We start from the raw sequence: 26,444 nt of genomic DNA, 5'->3' as shown, positions 1-26,444 counted from the left end.
GGTGATTGTTGAGCCAAGCATCAATCATCATGTCAGCAGAACAAGACCCTCGATATTTATTGGAAAGTAGCATCAAGCCTCATCATCATGCACTTTCACCACCCTGTGAAGTTCATTATAACTTGTTTCATCTGTAGCCTATTAAACTGTATGCTTTCTCAAGTCGTAGTGGGAGGACCACACAGCATATCATCGTGTGACTCCAAAAACACTTCAATTTTATTTTATTTATTTGTTTATTTAATTTCACCAGTTAGGCTAGTTGAGAACAAGTTCTCATTTGCAACTGCGACCTGGCCAAGATAAAGCGTAGCAATTCGACTCATACAACAACACAGAGTTACACATGGAATAAAAAAAACATACAGTCAATAATACAGTACAACAAAAGAAAACAAAAAGTCTATATACAGTGAGTGCAAATGAGGTAAGATAAAGGAGTTAAGGAAATAAATAGGCCATGGTGGCGAAGTAATTACAATATAGTATTTAAACACTGGAATAGTAGATCGGCAGAAGATGAATGTGCAGGTAGAGATACTGGGGTGCAAAGGAGCAAAATAAATAAATACCCGTATGGGGGTGGGGTAGGTAGATAGCCTATCTGTAAACAGCCCATGATCTGTAAACTGCTCTGACAGCTGGTGCTTAAAGCTCGTGAGGGAGATGTGAGTCTCCAACTTCAGAGATTTTTGTAATTCGTTCCAGTCATGGGCAGCAGAGAACTGGAAGGAAAGACAACCAAAGGAGGAATTGGCTTCGGGGGTGACCAGTGAGATATACCTGCAGGAGCGCGTGCTACGAGAGGGTGCTGCTATGGTGACCAGTGAGCTGAGATAAGGCGGAGCTTTAGCTAGCAGAGACTTGTAGATAACCTGTAGCCAGTGGGTTTGGCGACTTGGCGACGAGTATGAAGTGAGTGCCAACCAACGAGAGTGTACAGGTCGCAATGCTGGGTGGTGTATGGGGCTTTGGTGACAAAACGGATGGCACTGTGATAGACTGCATCCAGTTTGTTGAGTAGAGTGTTGGAGGCTATTTTATAGATGACATCACCGAAGTCGAGGATCGGTAGGATGGTCAGTTTTACGAGGGTATGTTTGGCAGCATGAGTGAAGGATGCTTTGTTGCGATATAGGAAGCCGATTCTAGATTTAATTTTTGATTGGAGATGCTTAATGTGAGTCTGGAAGGAGAGTTTACAGTCTAACCAGGTATTTGTAGTTGTCCACATATTCTAAGTCAGAGCCGTCCAGAGTAGTGATGCTGGACGTGCGAGCAGGTGCGGGCAGCGATCGATTGAAAAGCATGCATTTAGATTTACTTGCGTTTAAGAGCAGTTGGAGGCCACGGAAGGAGAGTTGTATGGCATTGAAGCTCTTCTGGAGGTTAGTTAACACAGTGTCCAAGGAGGGGCCAGAAGTATACAGAATGGTATCGTCTGCGTAGAGGTAGATCAGAGAATCACCAGCAGCAAATAGCAACATCATTGATGTATACAGAAAAGAGAGTCGGCCCGAGAATTGAACCATGTGGCACACCCATAGAGACTGTCAGACAACAGGCCCTCTGATTTGACACACTGAACTCTATCAGAAAAGTAGTTGGTAAACCAGGCGAGGCAATCATTTGAGAAACCAAGGCTGTCAAGTCTGCCAATAAAAATGTTGTGATTGACAGAGTCGAAAGCCTTGGCCAGGTCGATGAATACAGCTGCACAGTAGTAATGTCTCTTATCGATGGCGGTTATGATGTCGTTTAGAACCCTGAGCGTGGCTGAGGTGCACCCATGACCAGCTCTGAAACCAGATTGCATCGCGGAGAAGGTACGGTGGAATTCGAAATGGTCAGTAATCTGTTTGTTAACTTGGCTTTCAAAGACCTTAGATTGGGTCTAGAGTGTCACCCCAAAGGGGGATGACCGCGGCAGCATTCCAATCTTTGGGAATCTCAGACGATACGAAAGAGAGGTTGAACAGGCTAGTAATAAGGGTTGCAACAATTTTGGCAGATAATTTTAGAAAGAGAGGGTCCAGATTGTCTAGCCCGGCTGATTTGTAGGGGTCCAGATATTGCAGCTCTTTCAGAAGATTGGCTATCTGGATTTGGGTAAAGGAAGAAATGGTGGGGGCTTTGGCGGGTTGCTGTGGAGGGTGCCGGGCAGTTGACCGGGGTAGGGGTAGCCATGTTGAAAGCATGGCCAGCCGTAGAGAAATGCTTATTGAAATTCTCAATTATAGTGGATTTAATCGGTGGTGACAGTGTTTCCTAGCCTCAGAGCAGTGGGCAGCTGGGAGGAGGCGATCTTATTCTCCATGAACTTTACAGTGTCCCAGAACCTTTGAGTTCGTACTACAGGATGCAAATTTCTGTTTGAAAAAGCTTGCCTTAGCTTTTCTAACTGACTGTATATATTTGTTCCTAAATTCCCTGAAAAGTTGCCTATCACGGGGCCTATTCAATGCTAATGCAGAACGCCACAAGATGTTTTTGTGCTAGTCAAGGGCAGACAGGTCTGGCGTGAACCAAGGACTATATCTAGTCCTAGTTCTACATTTTTTGAGAGGGGCATGCATATTTAAGATGGTGAGGAAGGCACTTTTAAAGAATAGCCAGGCATCATCTACTGACGGGATGAGGTCAATGTCATTCCAGGATACCCCGGCCAGGTCGATTAGACAGGCCTGCTCGCAGAAGTGTTTCAGGGAGCGTTTGACAGTGATGATGGGTGGTCGTTTGGTTGCAGACCCATTACAGATGCAGGCAATGAGGCAGGGATCTCTGAGATCTTGATTGAAAACAGCAGAGGTGTATTTGGAGGCTGAATTAGTTAGGATGACATCTATGAAGGTGCCCGTGTCTACTGATTTGGCGTTGTACCTGGTAGGTTCATTGATAATTTGTGTGAGATTGAGGGCATCAAGCTTAGATTGTAGGATGGCCGGGGTGTTAAGCATGTCCCAGTTTAGGTCACCTAGTAGCACGAGCTCAGAAGATAGATGGGGGGCAATCAGTTCACATATAGTATCGAGGGCACAGCTGGGGGCAGAGGGAGGTCTATAGCAAGCGGCAACAGTGAGGGACTTGTTTCTGGAAAGGTGAATTTTTAGAAGTAGAAGCTCAAGTTGTTTGGGTACAGGCTTAGCCTGCAGAGTTCTGTATTACTTTCTATCTTTGCAGTAGATTGCAACACCGCCCCCTTTGGCAGTTCTATCTTGGCGGAAAACGTTTTAGTTAGCCATGGAGATTTCAGGGTTTTTGGTGGTTTTCCTAAGCCAGGATTCAGACACGGCTAAGACATCTGGGTTGGCAGAGTGTACTAAAGCAGTGAGTAAAAACAAACTTAGGGAGTAGGCTTCTAATGTTAACATGCATGAAACCAAGGCTTTTACGTTTAGAGAAGTCAACAAATGAGAGCACCTGGGGGGTGATGTCATCGCATATCTAGGAGGTGGAACAACATGGTTGGTTAAGGCATATTGAGCAGGGCTAGAGGCTCTGCAGTGAAATAAGACAGTAATCACTAACCAGGACAGTAATGGACAAGACATATTGATGTTAGAGAGAGACATGCGTAGCCAAGTGAGCATATGGGTCCAATGAGTGGTTGGGCTGGCTGGAGACACTGCGATTCAGACAGTTAGCAGGCTAACAAGCTAACAGTTAGTAGGCCGGAGCTAAACAAGCTAGCAGCTAGTAGACCAGGGCAAGCTAGCAGTTAGCAGGCCGGGTTAGCAAGCAAGCAGTTAGCATGGGCTAGCAGTTACGAGACCAGTGTAAGCTAGCAGTTAGCAGACTGGGTTAGCAAGCAAGCAGTTAGCAAGGGCTAGCAGTTAGCAGGCCAGGCAGGCCAGCTAGCAGTTAGCAGACCAGGGCCCGGCAGTTTAGCAGTTAGCAGACCGGGTTAGCAAGCAAGCAGATAGCAGGGGCTAGAAAGTTAGCCTTGAGGGGGGGGGGGCGTCGCGATGGGGGTAAGTCTGTTTTTAACTCTTCGTGCGGTGACGTCGATAGACCAGACGTGGAATTAGTAGGGTTCCAAGTAGCTCTAGGTAGCTAGCAGGCCGATATTGTAGCCCTGGAGTATGCTTCGGTGGTAGCACAGGAGCCCTGGCCGAGTTAGCTTCAAGCTAAATTGGTGCTTGCTCTGGGATAGAAACACTAGCCAGGAGTAGTCATCCGGGATTGCAGTTAGCTAGTTGTGAAGATCCAGGTGAAAATGTTCAGTTTGCGGTAGGAATCCGGGGATAAAAATAACAGGTCCGTTAAACTCTGGTTAGAGTCACGTTGTTCGAACTGGCAAGAGCTTTCCGAGCTGAAGGTTAGCTGATGACCGCTGGCAATGGTTTGCTGACTGATATCTGATAGTTAGCTGGCTAGCTTCAGTTGAGGCATTCCAGATCCGAAGTAAATATAAATACTTTAGGGGGGAAAAAAGCAGATCCACCCCACATTGGGTGAGGTGGGTTGCAGGAGAGTATTTAGATGAGGTTTAGCAAAATATTTTAAAGGATATGCAACGAAAAATATGTAAAACGATATTTACAAGGGACACGACATGACAAAGACGTCTGACTGCTACACCATCTTGGATTTTTATGTGAGGGTTATTCCATCAATATTTGCGCATTAAAGCATTTCCACCGCCAAATCTCGCATAATGTGTAATATTTCCAGTATTTTTTTAAGGACCACATACATACCTGGCTTCCCTTAGTAATTGTGTTCCAGATCAGTTTGCATCTCATGCATATATTTATATTTTTAAGGGGTTATTTTAGGTCCCATACAATGGGACTTGACAGTGAATGAAAACACATATGCAAATCCCCCACCCCCCAAAATTGGTATTGAAGGGGGCTCAAACATCTTTGATGGATCAAAATGTATGACTTATCTTTGGAACAGAACATAATTCAGTGCAAGACTATGCAGACATGAAGGCCTTGTAGCCAGGCTGTTCCATTTTTACATCACTTCACCCAGTGCGAATTTCACACCATGTAAATTGCTGCACTACAGATTTAAATGAGTCTGTGTGAGGCATTTCACAAAGAGGTTTATTTAGAAAACGATGATATGTCAAATGATGTCAAAAAATGTAACGAGTCAGAAAGTCTACCATAACTTAATTTTGCTTGATTCATGACTTTGCTGAAGACCGACAACAGTTAAACTGTTCTCGTACAGCTCAAAGTTGCAATAGTTGGAACTTGAAAACAGTAAAAAAGTTTATTATTTTTTCATTGTTATTGTATCGTATCATATCGAAGGGCCCCTCTTCACCTTCATTATTTATGCTGGTGACGAAGACAAGCTATGACATTCACTATATTTTTCCAATAATTATCTTAAACATGTCACTGCTTAATGGTAATCAATGTAACAACAATTTTATTTTCATAAGAAATGTGCTATCTTGAGAATGATTTTATTAGTCATACATGCCATGTTCTCAATTCAATATTTTTTAGAATGCCCATTTTTTTTAAGTATATTTGTATTCTGGGAACACAGTCATAGCTACTCCTCTGAGGAGAACCTGATAGCATGTAGTGACTCAGAGCTTAAGCGATTGTGGGATTCAATTGGCAATTCAGTCATGTATTTCTATTGCTCTTACACACACACACACACACACACACACACACACACACACACACACACACAGAGAGAGAGAGAGAAAGAGAGAAATCATATCAACTCAAATTATAGTTTGCCCACACACCAGAATGCTGTTCAACAGAGTTAATGTATTCATAGATTTGTGCAACTGATGATCGAGTTAATGACTGGTCTAAGATAATCATTAAATTGTTTTAAGCTGGTCATACCAAGGTGTAACAAATCTCTTCGTCGTCTGAGGAGGGGTAGGAAGGATCGGACCAATATACAGCGTGGTAAGTGTCCATGTTAATTTATTAGACTGAACACAAGAAACAAAATAACAAAGTGAAAGGAAGAAACGAAACAGTTCTGTCAGGTGAATATACAAAACAGAAAACAACTACCCACAAATCCTAGTGGGAACACAGGCTACCTAAGTATGGTTCTCAGAGACAACGATTGACAGCTGCCTCTGATTGGGAACCATACCAGGCCAAAAGCAGAAATACAAAACATAGAACAAAACCATCGAATGCCCACCCCAACTCCCGCCCTGACCAAACTAAAACAGAGACATAAAAAAGTAACGAAGGTCAGGATGTGACACAAGGATTTTTTTTAGCAATTTCATTTAGAATTTTGAGACCCATGTAAAAAAATATATATTTAAAAAATGTGGGTTTTATTTATTTATTTGGCATTACTGCTATTAGCCATTATAAATGCATTGAATAACAGATTCACAACATGGAACATCAGATAGTCCCCCCAAAAATATCAAAACAAAGTTTGTTCTGAAGTGTCTGTCCTATATCTGAGAGATACAAGATACAAGAATACTGTACTGTAGTCCTAGAGAGCTTGTGAGAGTCTCATCTTTAAATATTGGTCATAATATTTTGTAGGCCAAACCGTTCGGACGCTCCAGATGTTTTTGTGAGAAGACCGATTTTTGGGATGTCTCATGGTCTGACAAACACGCTCTAGCTCTGCCACCTTCCACCGCAGATGCCGAAGGGCGACATCATCGGATATGGAAATTTGAGACGCAGCTCATGCAACAAAAAAACATATCTCTAGCTTAAACAGATTTTGATTATGTATTATGCGAATTAGATTTCCGAGGGAGCAGAAATTGTACGGTAAGGGTAATTTAAAGAAATGCAAAATCATTACCAGCAATGCATACTCTGAAAATAAAATTGTTGAGGCAAACTTTGCTGCAAACTAAATAGTGTGCCACAAAATGTTGCAAGAAGTTTGCCACTAGTGGTGAATCTGCGGAAAACCTTTGGCCACAATAATATGCATTGCCACTAGTAACTAGTTCGGCAGAGTTTTTTTTTCTCTCTACATTCTATTTGAATCTGTGGCAAACCTGTGGCAAACAGGACACATGAGCAGTAACCATTGACAAGCAGTCTGGGGGAAAATATAAATCTGTTGGAAAATGGAAACACCAAGCTATCTAGCTAGCTACCTTCCGGAGTTGTCCGGTGAGTGTCTAACCTCTTCAACTTCTTAATAAACTTTGAAATTGTGTTAGCTAATAGTAGTTAGCAATGTCATGTTTCATGGCATAGAGTGACACACATTTTATTGATAACTTTACCAGTTTAAATCTGTCAACCACTGACTGACATGTGCTTAGCTAGCTAGCTAGTGATTAGCTTGCTACCAAACATTAGCTATCAGATTTTACACAAGCTTACTAATGATTTGCCAAGGCACTTATATTTTTAGGTATATACAGTGGGGCAAAAAAGTATTTAGTCAGCCCCCAATTGTGCACGTTCTCCCACTTAAAAAGATGAGAGAGGCCTGTATTTTTCATCATAGGTACACTTCAACTATGACAGACAAAATGAGAGAAGAAAAATCCAGAAAATCATATTGTAGGATTTTTAATGAATTTATTTGCAAATTATGGTGGAAAATAAGTATTTGGTCAATAACAAACGTTTATCTCAATACTTTGTTATATACCCTTTGTTGGCAATGATAGAAGTCAAACATTTTCTGTAAGTCTTCACAAGGTTTTCACACACTGTTACTGGTATTTTGGCCCATTCTGGCCCAGATCTGCATGGAGGAATGGGCCAAAATACAGCAACAGTGTGAAGACTTACAGAAAATGTTTTTTGAAAATAAACATTCTTATACGTTTCTGTGCATTCTCAAAGTGTGTACATCACATTTTAGCCACTTAGCAGAAACTCTGTCAAGTGATTTAAAGGAGCAATTAGGGTTAAGTGTCTTGCTCAAGCATAAATTGACAAATGTTTCACCTTATTGGCTCAGGGATTCAGAACAAGCAACCTTTTGGTTACTGACCGAAGGCTCTAAACCGCTAGACTACCTGCCATCACAAATGATAAACCTACACTAGTCTGTCATCTCAATCTAATCTCAAAATGAGATTGCAAGTACCATCTACAGTATATACAAGAAACAACTAAGGTTGCCTAACACAAAATGCATCTAGAATATAATTCATCCATACGTGTGAGATTTACGCATTGATTTTAAGTATATACACTACCGTTCAAAAGTTTGGTGTCACTTAGAAACATCCTTGTTTTTGAAAGAAAAGCACATTTTTGGTCCATTAAAATAACATGAAATTGATGTAGAAACAGAAATACGGTGCAGACATTGATAATGTTCTTCATGACTTGTAGCTGGAAACAGCAGATTTCTTTATTGATTATCTACAGTACATAGGTATACAGCAACCATCACTCCTGTGTTCTAATGGCACGTTGTGTTAGTTAATCAAAGTTTATCATTTTAAAAGGCTAATTGATCATTAGAAAACCCTTTTGCAATTATGTTAGCACAGCTGAAAACTGTTGCCCTGATTAAAGAAGCAATACAACTGGCCTTCCTTAGACTAGTTGAGTATCTGGAGCATCAGCAATTGTGAGTTCGATTACAGGCTCAAAATGGCTAGAAACAAAGAACTTCTTGTGAAACTTGTTGGTCTATTCTTGTTCTGAGAAGTGAAGGCTATTCCATGCGAGAAATTGCCAAGAAACGGAAGAGCTGGTACAACGCTGTGTACTACTCCCTTCACAGAACAGCGCAAAATGTCTAACCAGAATAGAAAGGAGTGGGAGATTCCGGTGCAAAACAAAACTGAGCAAGAGGACAAGTACATTAGTGTCTAGTTTGAGAAACATATGCCTCACAAGTCCTCAACTGGCTCAGCTTCATTAAATAGTACGTGCAAAACACCAGCCTCAACCAGCCTCAACGTCAACAGTGAAGAGGCGACTCCGGGATGCTGGCCTTCTAGGCAGAGTTTCTCTGTCCAATGTCTGTGTTCTTTTGCCCGTCTTAATCTTTTATTTTTATTGGCCAGTCTGAGATATGGCTTTTTCTTTGCAACAAAACATTTTCTGGAATGCATTTCAAAGCAATAAATGCATAGAACAAAAAAAATAATGTTTTCAGTTAATTTTGCATGATGAAATACTTACCCTTATCAGAGTCGTGTGTATAGGTAGCAGGGAAGTCAGGCACAGGAGAATCAAACTTAGTAGAATGGAGTTGTTTAATGACATTAAACAAAACATAACTCCAAAACTAATGAATAATATAAAACAAAGTGGGTACGAGGACCCGTCGCGCACCAATACAAACAACACAAAATCTAAACAACAAACAATCTCTGACAAAGACATGAGGGGAAACAGAGAGTTAAATACATAACAGGTAATGAGTGGGATTGAAACCAGGTGTGTAGGAAAACAAGATACTGGAAAATTAAAAATGAAAAATGGATCAATGATGGCTAGAAGACCGGTGACGTCGACCCCCGAGCACCGCCCGAACAAGGAGAGGCATCGACTTCGGTAGAAGTCGTGACGACCCTTTTAATCTTTTTTTGTATGGGGTTGTGAGTTTTATATAGATTATTGAAATATATGATAATGTATTTTAAAATCTAAGTCACATTCTTTTATAAATAAGGCCAAATATGGCCATATATTACTTTTCCGTATGGGTAACCAGTGAGCCTTTCACACAAAGACCTCTAGCATCAGTTTACTATACTATAGTCTACAGTAAGTTGTCTAAATTGGCCCTCTCTTTTCCTCTTGGAGGGACTCCACCGCTTTGCGACATTCCTTAATCCCTTACTCCCCAAGTTCAGACGGAATATCATAACTAGAGGCCTGTGTTCCCAAGCACCATTACTGTTTCACTGTGCTCTCCACCAGGGAAAGCCTGAAACTCCAGCAGTAACAGGAGAATTGCGAAATATGTCTTCACAAAATCAACTTTCAGAAGGAATAGAGCTGTATCTGAACAAATGCCAAATTACCAGTCTACTCAGTTATTCAGGACATCAACATTTATATCAAGGGAGAAATGAACTAAATCTGTGTGGCCCATATCATCATTGAGATGATTAGAGTAGTTGTAAGGAACCTGTCGTCAATTAATGAGTTTCAAGCTGAAAGCCCTGTAGAGTGAGCTGTGTGGGTCCCCGGGGAAGCCATGCTTCCTTCTCATGCAGATCTCCTTTCCCTTACTACCATATAGCAAACTGGCTCCAGGAAAAGGTCTGGGGTACTGTAAATGCAGACTCATTGGGATCACTCATTGGAAACAGATTAAACCAGTACAAACCCCTCACTGAAACTAAAATAGCTACATGACATACACTTCCACCATTGAGACTTGGTTCTTATCACATATTTAAGCCAAACTAGCAGAATCGTCTCTGCTGTGGAGTCATGATTCATTTCCAAAGGGAAGGTCAAAACCTAAGACACCCAAAAACAAAACAATTACTACAGTGACTGAATTAACTGCACCTGTTTGAACTCGTTACCTGTATAAAAGACACCTGTCCACACACTCAATCAAACAGACTCCAACCGCTCCACATTGGCCAAGACCAGTTCGAGAAGCAGCTGGAAGGATGTTGAAACTTCAAACAGATTTGCCTTGAGGCAAGTGCAGCATCCTGACCAGAGCTACCATCTGTTTTTCCTGCCCTACGATGTTAAATTGAGCCGCCTGCCAATTGGAGTCTAGTCCTTCCCTCATGCTGAGTCTTAAAGCCGCCCTCTGATCCTTGACACCATCAGACACCAGAACAGCTGAGACTTGGAGAGTGTTAACACATCTTCATTCAGAGCTCCTTACAAGGGAACACTGATCAGGTTCTTCTCTGACGTCTACTTCACTGCCGCTATCTACAGTGCACAAGCTTTAGAGCCATACAATGATTAAGTATATAATATGGATGCCATATTGTAATTCTGTAAGTGATGATTGAAGTAATTAAATTGGCAGCAGATCTTTACAAAGAAATACTGGTCGCTGCATTCGTATAAATCATATTACAGTATGAGACACTTCAACCACAGTCTTTTCGTTCATCAGCAAATTTACGTCAATCATGGCGTTACTGGCTCAAATTATTTTAGTTGCCAGCATATGGAGCTTTCGCTTATGTTAGCCTAACTGTGTTTCATAATCAAAGTAATCTAAAAATATCCAATATATCAGGTCATTGAGCCTTGTTATGAGACTTGTTGCTATGCTTGATTAGATTTTATCACTGTCTGAATGTAAATGTGGCTGTCTCTTCAGGGGTCCAAAGGGAACAGAAGGGAAGACTGTCATTCTGGACGTGAGAGGTGAGCAGGAGGCCTGCCTGTCTTTCACAAGTTGACTGGAAGGTTAGACAGGGGAGATGTGGGTCTCTATGAGAGAGCAGAGTGTGGTCTTATTTGTTTGAGTGAAGTGAAAGTTAACCACGGAGCAAGATGCTGTTTCCCCATCTGGGTGTGAGGTGAGAAAATGGTCAGAACGGTCGGTGGCTGTTCTGCTTTGGGTTGGGGGAGAGAGTACTGATCAGGAAATGTGTCTGTCTCTGGTAGTGGAGGTGTTGCTTCTATGTTTGACACTACGGAGAAACAGAGCCATGGTGGAACGGGGTGGGGTAGGATGGATGGGAGGCTAATGGCCTACAGGAAATCCCCAGCACTGGGAGGGAGTGTTGACACAAAGGGAGATGTTTAAACCACAGTGTCCTGAGAGGATCTACATATTTTATGATAGTGTGTTCTCTGTGCTGCTGAGAGCATCAATTACGATATAACCCATCATTTATGTGCTATCTTATGATCATGTTCTTCTCTGACTGTTGTACTTCTCAGGGAATGTCTGAGGACCATGAAACCAGAATATAAAATAGACAACATTGTGTATGGCCCAGGGGCACACCTTTGGTTTTAGAAGTGTGGGGGGCCTCCCATTTTGGGGGGCATCTAAAGCTCATTTTCTGCATTTCTACACAATCTAATATGGCCCATGGCCCTTCTAGCGGTATCTATTTAGAGCAACAAAAAATAAGCAATAAGAGATCAGTATTAAAAAAATGTAAGCGGGACTGAACTAGATCTAGGATAATTCAATTATCAATATTGTGTTGCACATTTAACCAATAGCCTAACAAATTGACAACTCTTATAAGTAAAGTACAAAGACAACTTTTGATCATCTTTAAGACCCACCACCCGCCAACCCTTCTTTTACGCTACTGCTACTCTCTGTTCATCATATATGCATAGACACTTTAGCCATATCTACATGTACAGTGGGGAGAACAAGTATTTGATACACTGCTGATTTTGCAGGTTTTCCTAGTTACAAGGCATGTAGAGGTCTGTCATTTTTTATCATTGGTTCACTTCAACTGTGAGAGATGGAATCTAAAACAAAAATCCAGAAAATCACATTGTATGATTTTTAAGTAAATGATTTGCAATTAATTGCATGACATAACATCAGAAAAGCAGAACTTAATATTTGGCACAGAAACCTTTGTTTTCAATTACAGAGATCATATGTTTCCTGTAGTTCTTGACCAGGTTTGCACACACTGCAGTAGGGATTTTGGCCCACTCCCACATACAAACCTTCTCCAGATCCTTCAGATTTCTGGGCTGTCGCTGGGCAATACGGAATTTCAGCTCCCTCCAAAGATTCTCTATTGGGTTCAGGTCTGGAGACTGGCTAGGCCACTCCGGGACCTTGAGATGCTTCTTACGGAGCCACTCTTTTAGTTGCCCTGGCTGTGTCTTTCGGGTCGTTGTCATGCTGGAAGACCCAGCCACGACCCATCTTCAATGCTCTTACTGAGGGAAGGAGGTTGTTGGCCAAGATCTCACGATACATGGCCCCATCCATCCTCCCCTCAATACGGTGCAGTCGTCCTGTCCCCTTTTCCCGAAAAGCATCCCCAAAGAATGATGTTTCCACCTCCATGCTTCACGGTTGGGATGGTGTTCTTGGGGTTGTACTCATCCTTCTTCCTCCAAACACGGCGAGTGGAGTTTAGACCAAAAAGCTCAATTTTTGTCTCATCAGACCACATGACCTTCTCTCCCATTCCTCCTCTGGATCACCCAGATGGTCATTGGCAAACTTCAGATGGGCCTGGACATGCGCTGGATTGAGCAGGGGGACCTTGCGTGCGCTGCCGGATTTTAATCCATGGCGGCGTAGTGTATTACTAATGGTTTTCTTTGAGACTGTGGTCCCAGCTCTCTTCAGGTCATTGACCAGGTCCTGCAGTGTAGTTCTGGGCTGATCCCTCACCTTCCTCATGATCATTGATGCCCCATGAGGTGAGATCTTGCCTGGAGGGTGACCAAAGGTGATTGACCGTCATCTTGAACTTCTTCCATTTTCTAATAATTGCACCAACAGTTCTTGCCCTCTCACCAAGCTGCCTATTGTCCTGTTGCCCATCCCAGCCTTGTGCAATTCTACCATTTTATCCCTGATGTCCTTACACTGCTCTCTAGTCTTGGCCATTGTGGAGAGATTGGAGTCTGTTTGATTGAGTGTGTGGACAGGTGTCTTTTATACAGGTAACAAGTTCAAACAGGTGCAGTTAATACAGTTAATGAGTGGAGAACAGGAGGGCTTCTTAAAGAAAAACGAACAGGTCTGTGAGAGCAGGTGATCAAATACATATGTCATGCAATAAAATGCAAATCAATTACTTAAAAATCATACAATGTGATTTTCTGGATTTTTGTTTTAGATTCTGTCTCTCACAGTTGAAGTGTACCTATGATAAAAAAAAAATTACAGACCTCTACATGCTTTGTAAGTAGGAAAACCTGCAAAATCGGCAGTGTATCAAATACTTGTTCTCTTGTTGTATTTGGCGCACGTGACAAATAAGCTTTGATTTGATTTGATTTTGACATCCTCTTGTCAAATTTCATCCAGACCACCCAGCCAGGCCCGAGCCACTTGCACGCCCACCAGTGTATCCAATAACTCAGCTCTCTCCCCAACTTCCTTCCCATCTTTTTTTTATGTCTAAAGGAAGCGTTTTGGAAAACAAAAGTTTAATAAAAACACACATACACCTCCACATTAGCACACAGAAACAGTACATCCTCCATATCGTTCCTATCACAGGCCTATTAGTCCTGTAGAGCTCTTTTTACTTGCACACAACATATCTGGGTCACCCCGTCCTGCCCCTAGGGGTCCTCGGCCCTGCAGCACCCCAACCCAACACACGACACACAGATAGGGGATCATTATTGGTTTCAAGTGTGTTAGGCCAAGGTCAGAGTGACAACCAAAACAACGGCAGACCCCCAGGGCCAGGTCTTTGCAGCCCAGCAGCTAAGGATTTCCTAAATAAATCCCCTGATGTGGGCATGTTTTCAAGACTCCTTTTGCTGAACAGTATTCCACATAAGGCATCCAGACCATATGAAAGTTGCACAGTATACCCTTAATCTTGTAATAAATCAAATCTAGTGATAGATCACTTGACATTTCTTCCATCCATTGTGGGAGGATAACCTACCTTCCAATTAAAGGCAATGCATTTCTTAGCTGCTGCAAATGCTAGGTTACACAGTTTCTTCTGATAACAGTCTCCAGTATTAACATTTCCAAGCAAACAAAAACAGGGAGAAGGGAGAATAGGACATGCTGAGATAAAATAACACACTCTTTGCCATAATTCAGCCAGCCTTCACAAGACCATAACATATGCAAATGTGTCCCCCTTTGTGTTTTCAGCAGAATAAGACAATTTTTGAGTGCATGATATTCAGTTTCACTTAAACTGCAGTAATTTATGTCTGAGATTAAATGCACATGACTGAGCATTCTAATTTACAGTATCTTTATCCGTTCATCATCATCATCATCACCTATAGCATCTCCCAGGTCTTCCTCACATTTTTGTTTGACATGTTTTGTATCATTGAAGCCTCTATCAACTCTTGATACAGTTTGAAAATCAACTTTAGAGGTTTGTCAGACTGCCTTAAAATAGTTTCAATCTTTGAAGCTTCTTGCTTGTCCAGTGTTTGCTGCACAGAGAGAATGAAGTGTTGTATCTGAAAAAGTTCACCTCTGCGCCGTCACAGACTGGCTTCCCTGGCTACCTGACCTTGATGAGACCCCTGTCACCACCTGATCCTACTCAGATGATGTATGACAAAGAATTCCCTTGGTGTACATTTATGCAGTATATTATCCAAGAATAGAAATGATTCAATAATTAAAATGACCATTATTCCCAGATCCCAGACTATACCCATCAACTCAAGATGGAACTTTGTATCCATTCACTGATTGTTATAATATAATTTTAAAAATCACCTGAGCTCCATAGACTGGTCTTCCCTGGCTGTCTGATCCTACAACTGTCACCATCTGATCCTGGTAAGACATGATCAGCATAGTGTTGTGTACTTACTGTGCACCATGACAGTGAAGCCTATCGAGCTGTTTATACTGTGTCGGTGTGAAAAGTAAGGAATTAGCTAAGGAAACTGAGAGCTCAATAGCGTTACATTGCTATACCGACTAATAAAAACTCACATTGTGATGAAAAACGCTGGTTTCATCGTTTTATTCAAGTCTAGTGGGATTGAGGGAAAATTAATAGCTAAAGTTATTGAGCTAGCTAGCTAACGTTAGCCAACTTTTGGCTGGCTCTAGCTAATGGTACATCATCAAATGTACTTATGTTGAAACAAAGGCTACATAACATTTCCATACACACAACAGCTGTTAGATACTGCTACCTGACAGACAGCTAGATGCTAGCTAGAGCTGACCTGGCTGTGGTAGCGACTAGCGAGCTGCTAGTAGTTTATTAACTTCAGTCAAGATTGGATGAAACATTAGCAAACGTAACATGTCAGTAACACTACCAGCTCAGCACTGGGAATATTTTTTCTTCTTCTGTCAAACAGCAGTTACCTTGCCAGCTAGATCAGTCAACTAAAGAGTAGCCAGTTTCTGCACTGCTTGCTTTTACACCTCAGGAAAAAAAACGAAACAGAGCAGCTGCCTCTGTTCATCTCTCCCGTGCTGGTCCTATAAGCAAAGCTTGCCTTCACACAGCCTGTCCGCATGCTCTATGGTGTCAATTTCAGAATGTGGGGGGTGGGAGGGAGGGGGATCATGTCCTGCCTGTCCCCAGTAAAAGTTGGGCCCATGGTATGGCCTAAAAAGCCTTGCAGTGGTACCAGTTCCACATTTTTGTTTTTTAGATTTATTTAACCTTATTTGAATAGTTAAGTCAGTTCAGAACAAATTTTGTGTTACAATGAGAGCCTACCCCAGCCAAACCCTCCCCAAACCCGGACGACGCTGGGCCAATTGTGCGCCGCCCAATCACAGCCGGTTGTAATACAGCCCAGGATTGAACCAGTACCTCTAGCACTGAGATGCAGTGCCTTAGACCACTGCACCACTCGGGAGCCCAACATATGTGGGTGCCTTTATTATGCTTGTGACATTTTTTCATACAACTTATAACAATGCCTTCTCTTTAAAAACCAAATCCAACTTTCCATTTCGGACAACTTTAATAATTCACTGAATTAATGCAAATGTTTTAATCAGTGCTTTACCATAGACACAAGAATAACACTGTGGTCCCAAGATAGAGAGGGGATATTCTCGCAAGTAACCACAAATCCCTGCGTTCCCATTTCTCCTTCAAAACACGGAATAATTCATTTTGTTCACAGGAGATGTAAGGCTGCCATTGTTTCAAACCAAATGTTGCAATAGAAGGCCAAGAAACTACAATGTCAGCCATTGATTACCAAGTGTTCAAAGCCCACACGAACAAGAAGTCTTACTGTACATTTCTATTTGATTAAAATTCCAGCAGAATTGAGCGTGTGTGGTGACATCAGGAACAACTCAGAGTTCAAAGGTCTCATTCTCTCTATGCGGTGGATGGCTTTAACATTATTGTTAAGCCTATGGCATTATAATATACCACAAACATAAGGAAAAGAGCTGTTTCATTTTGCACTACAATTGGCTTTAAAAATAAATACAATCTATTTACAAATTAATGAAAGTACTGACGAAGGTAAACCATTTCTTTAGAAGACAGAACATGTGATGTTTGCAAAGCACATCATAAGCTTTTGTAAGAAGAAATTTATCAATCATATGGTCTAAATTGTCCCTCTGTTTTCTCTCAGTGGGACTCCATAATATACTTGTGTAAATAAACTAAAAATACTATCAGCTATTCAGAGGGGAGTCTCATACGCGCCATTTTTTCCAAGCAGTTGTTGAAACTAAATCCGACCACTCATTAACAAATTAAAAGAGCATTGAAGCACAAAACACTCAACAGTAGCCTTGTAGTGGTCAAAAGTGTACAGATTCCAGAAGTGATTGAGAGTTAGAGTTACACAAATCCAAGAAAAATACATTTCAAACAGGCAAAATAAAATAATTTAAGGAAACAGAAGCCATGAACTCCAAAGTTATGGCCACTATTCTATGCGCGAAACGACCGTACCAGCCTAAAATAACCTGGCCTTCCTGACACCTTTCATGCTGAAAACCATCTGGTTCCTCTTGAACAAATGTCCCACCTCAAACACCCCACCCCCTTTCAGGAGGGCCATACCATTTGAGCTAGTGAGGGGCCTTAAAATGGCCTTAACAACCACAACTAATACAGAAAGATATTTCCTTTCTTCTTTTCAAACTACAACTGATGGCGCAATTGTATATTTGTTATAACTAGCCTACATTTAGGCCTAATAATGAGAAAACAAAAAGTCTATATACAGTGAGTGCAAATGAGGTAAGATAAGGGAGGTAAGGAAATAAATGTGCCATGGTGGCGAAGTAATTACAATATAGCAATTAAACACTGGAATGGTAGATCGGCAGAAGATGAATGTGCAGGTAGAGATACTAGGGTGCAAAGGAGCAAAATAAATAAATAAATAAATACCAGTATGGGGATGAGGTAGGTAGATAGATGGGCTGTTTACAGATGGGCTATGTACAGGTGCAGTGATCTGTAAGCTGCTCTGACAGCTGGTGCTTAAAGCTAGTGAGGGAGATGTGAGTCTCCAGCTTCAGAGATTTTTGCAATTCGTTCTAGTCATGGGCAGCAGAGAACTGGAAGGAAAGACGACCAAAGGAGGAATTGGCTTTGGGGGTGACCAGTGAGATATACCTGCTGGAGCGCGTGCTACGAGTGGGTGCTGCTACGGTGACCAGTGAGCTGAGATAAGGCGGGGCTTTACCTAGCAGAGACTTGTAGATAACCTGTAGCCAGTGGGTTTGTCGACGAGTATGAAGCGAGGGCCAACCAACGAGAGCGTACAGGTCGCAATGGTGGGTGGTGTATGGGGCTTTGGTGACAAAACGGATGGCACTGTGATAGACTGCATCCAGTTTGTTGAGTAGAGTGTTGGAGGCTATTTTATAGATGACATCACTGAATTCGAGGATCGGTAGGGTGGTCAGTTTTACGAGGGTATGTTTGGCAGCATGAGTGAAGGTTGCTTTGTTGCGATATAGGAAGCCGATTCTAGATTTAATTTTTGATTGGAGATGCTTAATGTGAGTCTGGAAGGAGAGTTTACAGTAACCAGACACCCAGGTATTTGTAGTTGTCCACGTATTCTAAGTCAGAGCCGTCCAGAGTAGTGATGCGGGACGGGCGAGCAGGTGCGGGCAGTGATTGATTGAATAGCATGCATTTAGTTTTACTTGCGTTTAAGAGCAGTTGGATTCCACGGAAGGAGAGTTGTATGGCATTGAAGCTCGTCTGGAGGTTAGTTAACACAGTGTCCAAGGAGGGGCCAGAAGTATACAGAATGGTGTCGTCTGCGTAGAGGTTTTATCAGAGAATCACCAGCAGAAAGAGCAACATCATTGATGTGTACAGAAAAGAGAGTCGGTCCGAGAATTTAACCATGTGGCATACCCATAGAGACTGTCAGAGGTCCGGACAACAGGCCCTCTGATTTAACACACTGAACTCTATCAGAGAAGTAGTTGGTAAACCAGGCGAGGCAATCAGTTGAGAAACCAAAGCTGTCGAGTTTGCCAATAAGAATGTTGTGATTGACAGAGTCGAAAGCCTTGGCCAAGTCGATGAATACGGCTGCACAGTAATATCTCTTATCGATGGCGGTTATGATGTCATTTAGAACCTTGAGCGCGGCTGAGGTGCACCCATGACCAGCTCTGAAATCAGATTGCATAGCGGAGAAGGTATGCTGGGATTCGAAATGGTCAGTAATCTGTTTGTTAACTTGGCTTTCAAAGACCTTAGGCAGACAGGGTAGGATAGATATAGGTCTTTAGCAGTTTGGGTCTAGAGTGTCACCCCCTTTGAAGAGGGGGATGACCGCGGCAGCTTTCCAATCTTTGGGAAATATATAGAGATCATAGCTTTCCCTTGGATTCACCTGGTCAGTATATGTTCTGGAAAGCAGGTGTTCCTCATGTTTTGTACACTCATTGTATCTCTGAAGCTGTCACAAATGTTATCTCAAACCAAACATTATGTACTGTAGCCTGTGTGAGCTCTGTTCAGACAACCAACTTTTTGAAACAAGTCAACAAGGTAACTGCCAAAATAAAAGAAACACCAACATAAAGTGCCTTAATTTGGCATTGGGCCACAACAAGCACCCGAAACAGCGTTTATCTCCAGGCCATCAGACTGTTAAATAATCACCACTAATCGGCCTCCGCCCAGTACCCTGCCTTGAACTTTAGTCACTGTTATTAGCTGGCTACCATCTGGTACTCACCTTAGAGACTGCTGCCCTATATGTACATAGTCATTGAACACTGTTTACATACTATTTTACCCACTTCATATGTCTATACTGTATTCTAGTCAAGGCTCATCGTATATAGCTACTGCTGTACACACCTTTCCTTTCCTTTCCCACTGTTGCCAGTGCATGTCAGAGCAAGAACCAAGCCATGAGGTCGAAGGAATTGTCACTAGAGCTCCGAGACAAGATTGTGTCGAGGCACAGATCTGTGGAAGGGAGCCAAAACGTTTCTGGTTCACCGTCCAACAGCAACCCTACGCACAAAGCCAAGGCAATGCAAAAGTGACTTCGGGACAAGTCTCTAAATGTCTTTGAGTGGCCCAGCCAGAACCCAGACTTGAACCCGATCGAACATCTTTGGAGAGACCTGAAAATAGCTGTAAAGCAACGCTCCCCATCTAACCTGACAGAGCTTGAGAGGATCTGCAGAGAAGAATGGGAGAAACTCCCCAAGCTTGTAGTGCCATACCCAAGAAGATTCAAGGTTGTAATCGATGCCAAAGGTACATCAACAAAGTACAGAGTAAAGGGTCTGAATACTTATGTAAATGTCATGAGGGGAAAAAAACAGTTTAATACATTTTAGAATAAGGCTGTAACCTAACAAAATGTGGAAAGTCAAGGGGTCTGAATAGTTTCCGAATGCACTGTATAATTTGTATTGCAGACTCTGACATTGCTCATTCTAATATTTCTATATTTCTTAATTCCTTTCTTTTTTCGATTTGGGTGTATTGTTTTCTATTGTTAGGTATTGCTGTATTGTTGGAGCTAGGAACATAAAAATGTAGTGATACTTGCGATAATGTAACATTTTATTTTAATTTGGGTGTGGTTTGGGGTGTTAAATTACATGCTTCTTCTTCACATTTTTCCTTCTACTTGTTCTGTCCCGGTCTGTACATTATCTTTGCCTTTTGAGAGGTCGAGCTCTCAAGGCCAACGGACCTCGCTGTTACCATATTGTGGAGCAACAAAACCTTCCACATAAAGCTCCACAATAGCACACTATATGTTGGGATACTCTTCATAAGTATCTTCAGATCTGATAGTTCTAGCCGAGGTAAAGCCAATAGTGCCTGATATTCATGATCAGATCAAAGTTCAGAAGCAGTTTGGAACTTTCTCTTCATTTTCCATTTATATGACTAATCCATGACAGACATTTCCTTACATACAGGCAGATAGGTTCAGAGGGAAGTATGGACTTCTGGGAAACTACAGTGAATATGTAAAACAGACAGCAATGGGAAAAGGTGTGGTACAGGAGAGCAGATCTCTCAGGAAATCCTCCTAAACACGTGTCTGCACCTCAAATTCAATTTTGGAAAATAAATGCAACAGAATGAGTAACTACAAATCAATCATAGAAAACGCCGGACAACACACTATTTATAGTCTCTTCTTCTACCAGTATCAGGTAAGACCCAGGTAAGACCCAGGTGCAGACAGTGTCGAAGTAACAAAAGTTTATTAAATTAAACACGGGCAGGCAAAGGTACAGGACACCAGGCAGGCTGAGGGTCAGGGCAGGCAGAGGTCGGTAATCCAGGGTAGTGGGGCAAAGGTACAGGACGGCAGGCAGGCTCAGGGTCAGGGCAGGCAGAGGTCGGTAATCCAGAGTAGTGGGGCAGGGGTACAGCTCGGCAGGCAGGCTCAGGGTCAGGGCAGGCAGAGGTCAGTAATCCAGAGTAGTGGGGCAAGGGTACAGGACGGCAGGCAGGCTCAGGGTCAGGGCAGGCAGAGGTCGGTAATCCAGAGTAGTGGGGCAAAGGTACAGTATGGCAGGCAGGCTCAGGGTAAAAGCTGGCAGAAAGGTCAAAACCGGGAAAACTAGAAAACAGGAACTATAGACAAGACAGGAACAAGGGGGAAAACGCCGGAGGGGCACCACCAGGCGTCCTATCCGGGCGCATACCTGGTTGACCGCAGTGTCGTCATTGGAAATCTGCGATGAGGCCTGGGTCCAGGATGTTTCTGGCGGGGACCCAGCACCTCTCCTCTGGGCCATAACCCTCCCAGTCAACCAGGTATTGGAACCCCCTGCCCTGGAAATAGGAGACAAAGGGCTGTGAGACATGGGTTTAACTCTGGACACCTGAAATGTAGGATGTATACGATGGGGCTAATGATTTTGGAGATAACCCATTTCCTAGGGGCAGATCCCGGGTGGACAGCCATACCTTCTGCCCCGAGACGATACCGGGGAGCCGGGGTCCAGTGGCAATCCACTTGTTGTTGATACCTGGAGGTGATCTTGAGGAGGGCCGACCGGGCTCTCCTCCAGGTACAACGACAGCGGTGGACAAACATCTGGGCAGAAGGTATGCTGACATCTTCTTCCTGCTCAGGGAAGAGCGAGGGCTGACACCCCAGGGAACACTCAAAAGGAGATAGGCACATGACAGAGCAGGGAGGGGGTTGCGGGCATATTTGACCCACACCAGCTGCTGGCTCCAGGTGTTGGGGTTGGCGGAGACCAGGCAGCGCAGAGTAGTCTCTAGGTCCTAGTTGGCTCGTTCGGACTGGCCATTGGACTGGATGTAGAACCCGGAGGACAGGCTGGCCGATAATCCAATGAGGGTGCAGAACGCCTTCCAGAACCTTGGACGAGAACTGAGGGCCCTGGTCAGAGACCATGTCGACTGGTTGTCCATGGATCTTTGGCAGAGGGTAGTTTTGGGAGAGGAATGAAGTGGGCAGCTTTGGAAAACCGATCCACCACCCGTCAAGATGGCGGTGTTGCCATCAGATGTGGGAAGACCCGTGACAAAGTCCAGGGAGATGTGAGACCAGGGACGGTGAGGGACAGGCAGAGGTTGGCGGAGACCAGCCAGAGCTTGTTGAAGAGTCTTGTTTTGTGCACAAACCGTGCAAGCGGCAACGAATGTGGAGACATCAGGGACCATGGTAGGCCACCAAAAGCGCCGTCGCACAAAAGCCAATCTCCGACAGGAGCCCGGGTGGCAGGTCAGTCTGGAGGAGCGGGCCCACTTCAGGACCGCGGAGCAGACTGCATCAGGCACAAACATCCGTTTATCTGGTCCAGGGCAGAATGCTAGGACAGGACCACCCCCACTCCTACATCAGAACCATTGGCCTCCACCAGGATGAGTCAAGATGGAAGCAGTGGTGAAGTGGTGTTTGAGGTCCCGGAATGCCCGGTCAACAACAGGGGACCATGTGAATGGAACCTTGGGAGAGAGTGCTGACAGGTGGGAAGCCAGGGTGCTGTAACCCCGGCGATTAAAGTTTGCGAACCCCAGTAACATTGCAGCTGCACCCTGGATGTAGGCTGGGGACAATCCACCACCGCTCTCACCTTCTCTGGATCCATCTGGACACTCACAGCAGAGATGATATACCCCAGAAAGGGGATGGTGGAGCGATGGAACTCACACTTCTCTGCCTTAACAAACAGCTGATTGTCCAGGAGACGTTGAAGAACCTGTCGGACATGGAGCAGAAGAAGACGAGGAAGTTATCACTGTAGACGAAGACTAACCATTTCAACATGTCGCGAGAACATTTACCAGAGCCTGGAACACAGCAGGGGCATTGGTGAGGCCAATTGGCATGACCAAATACTCGTAGTGGCCACTGGCCATGTGGAAGGCGGTCTTCCACTCATCCCCCTCCCATATCTGCACCAGGTGGTAGGCGTTCCGTAGATCCGCCTTGGAAAATATGGTGGCACCCTGGAGCAGCTCAGAGGAGATGAGTGGTAGCGGGTAGCGGATCTTCACCGTTATGTCATTGAGTCCCCGGTAGGGTCTTGTCCTCCACAAAGAAGAAACCTGCACTGGCGGGAGAGGACAAAAGACGGATAAATCCTGCAGCTAGGGAGTCCCCAATGTAGTTCTCCATAGCCTTGGTCTCCAGTCCAGACAGCGAGTACATTCATCCCCGGGCGGAGTGGTGCTAGGGAGAAGGTCAATCCCGCAGTCATATGGTTGGTGCAGCGGAAGCCCGGGCCTTGTTGAACACCTCCCAAAGGTCCTGGTACTCTGCAGGAATGGCAGAGAGGTCTGGGGCAGGTTGCGCTGACTTCAGACAATGTACATGGCAGAACGGATGGTCTACCGATGGTGGCTCCTTGGGAGGAGATGGCGTTGCACCACTGGCCCGGGTCTACTGGGTCAGTCATGGCCAATTCGTACTATCAGGTTTGAAGGTAAGACCCAGGTGCAGACAGTGTCGAAGTAACAAAAGTGTATTAAATCGAACATGGTCAAGCAGGCTCAGGGATTAACAAAACAAACTGGCAACAGACAAACAGAGAACACCAGTATAAATACACGGGATAGAAGATGGGCAACACCTGGAGGGGGGGTGGGGGGTGGAGACAATCACAAAGACAGGTGAGACAGATCAGGGTGTGACAACCAGGATGATATGTGCCCAATACTTCACCACCTTTGTCATTCCTCAAATAACATCTGGGCTCCTGTGATGCTGTGTGTCCACCACACGGCTGCACAAAACTTTCTATCACCTTCGTTTTTAAACAACACCTTAATTTAAAACATGCTGGGTGTCTGTCTATGCATTTTAGTAGTCCGTCTGAGGGCACCTGAAGATAGCGTGAGCTTGTGCTGAACAAACAATGCATCAGATAGTCTCTCATTCCAATTCCATCTCAACAGGATTTGTCCTTCTTACTTTGTGCATCTTCTCTGCCCTAACCACTGAATCATACCACCGACTATAGAACATGAGCATTTGTGGAAATCCTGTGAGGATTGAACATGCTTTTTCAGTGATATAGAGGAGAAACACTTTCACAAGACAGGTATAGAATAGGGACAATCATCAACAATTTCCATCACCTTTCCATCACCTTTCACCTGTCAGAAAAAGAGCATTACCATAAATAAGATGCTTAAATTAGTGCTCACATGATAAAGCCCTTGCAATTACAAGTAGGCCTGCCCTAATGTACATTTGCATTCTGACATAGAGTCCTGTGCATGAAACTAGTGTATAATCCACCCACATATGTTTTCATAAACATTGAAGGTATCACTGAAACGCCATTCCATTCGCTCCATTCTGGTCATTCTTATGAGCCATCCTCCCCTCTGCATGCTCTCGTGCACTGAAAGTAGCAATAACATAATCAAAGTATTTGTTTAAAGGAGACACTTCTAATCTGTTTTACATTTGTGCTTTTTTAGAAGCTCTGAAATATTTTAAAAGTACAAAAAGCACTGCCCTTATCCCTACTGCACTGCCCATCTCACTATGTTAGTAATGGCACTTGGCTGTCTCTAGGGAAATCATGGCCAGTAAACCATAATCCCAAGTCTGAAATTGGACAGTAGCTGTTGGTTTATTAAGACCATATAGCTCTTTCTACTATACAACTGGTTTCAAATGAAAAGGATAAGAGGAACTGCTTGTGTCGTTGCATTTCACAATATGGGAAGCATGTCTTCCTGTTGTTAGCAAAATAAACATGATATACCACAGCTACTGCAGCTCATGAGACAATAGTGTTGTGAAGGCTACGTTATGGCTGGGTTCCCGGGGTAACTATTTGGAGCCTGCTGATTAGACCAAACAACCCTTCTATTACAAGAGATGGTTGTAAATCATCTGGACATCAAATGAAATGTGTCACATGCGCCGAATACAACAACAATACCTTACAGTGAAATACTTACTTAACCAACAATGCAGTTTTAAGAAAAACAAGTGTTAATAAAGCATTTACTAAAATAAATAAATATTTACAATAAAGAAGAAAAATGGCATCATGAGGGAGGAATATTATGTGGCTATATTGAAGCAACATTTCAAAACATCAGTCAGGAAGTTTACATACAGCTTGGTCAAATACATTTGAACTCAGTTTTTCACAATTCCTGACATTTAATCCTAGTAACAATTCCCTGTCTTAGGTCAGTTAGGATCACCACTTCATTTTAAGAATGTGAAATGTCAGAATAATAGTAGAGAGAAAGATTTATTTCAGCTTTTATTTCTCTTATCACATTCCCAGTAGGTAAGCATTTTACATACACTCAATTAGTATTTGGTAGCATTGCCTTTAAATTGTTTAACTTGGGTCAAATGTTTCGGGTAGCCTTCCACAAGCTTCCCACAATAAGTTGGGTGAATTTTGGCCCATTCCTCCTGACAGACCTGGTGTAACTGAGTCAGGTTGTAGGCCTCCTTGCTCGCACACACTTTTTCAGTTCTGCCCACACATTTTCTATAGGATTGAGGTCAGGGCTTTGTGATGGCCACTCCAATACCTTGACTTTGATGTCCTTAAGCCATTTTGCCACAACTTTGGAGGTATGCTTGGGGTTATTGTCCATTTGGAAGACCCATTTGCGACCAAGCTATCCTTACCTCCATTCTTGTAGTCCCATGATGAGGACATCACCTGAAAGAAGGAAAATAGTGCATCTAATTTTCCATACTTGGGTTAAGATGTAATGTTTTGCAGCTTCAAATGCAGTAACTTCTTATTTATTTACAAACGTATAATGATATGACTTTTGAAATGTGGTGTAAACCCTTATGAAAAAAGATTGCAGTCGGAGTGTAGTACAACTGCAGTATGCTGCAGATGCTGCATCCAAAATAACCCTTTTTTTATTGCAGTAATTTTGCATTACACTGCAGTTATTCTGCCATTAGTGTGTCCATAATATCACAGTCGACTGCAGTTACTGCACTTTTACTGCAGTTTCA

General features: G+C 43.2%; 1 protein-coding gene across 1 annotated transcript in view; it reads right to left on the bottom strand.

Annotated features, from left to right (window-relative positions):
* Positions 1-23,886, bottom strand: part of LOC118390792 (stAR-related lipid transfer protein 8-like) — a 31,961-nt gene extending 8,075 nt beyond the window's left edge. Inside the window, 4 exon segments of the mRNA XM_052457524.1 lie at positions 21,985-22,103; positions 23,062-23,187; positions 23,273-23,541; positions 23,823-23,886. Of these exon segments, the coding sequence (XP_052313484.1) occupies positions 21,985-22,103; positions 23,062-23,187; positions 23,273-23,541; positions 23,823-23,886 (578 nt within the window).
* Positions 23,887-26,444: the final 2,558 nt, after the last annotated feature.

This window comes from Oncorhynchus keta, chromosome 11 (assembly GCF_023373465.1).
Source record: "Oncorhynchus keta strain PuntledgeMale-10-30-2019 chromosome 11, Oket_V2, whole genome shotgun sequence".
In the NCBI taxonomy this organism is placed as follows: domain Eukaryota; kingdom Metazoa; phylum Chordata; class Actinopteri; order Salmoniformes; family Salmonidae; genus Oncorhynchus; species Oncorhynchus keta.
This window is presented reverse-complemented; position numbering and strand designations above follow the sequence as displayed.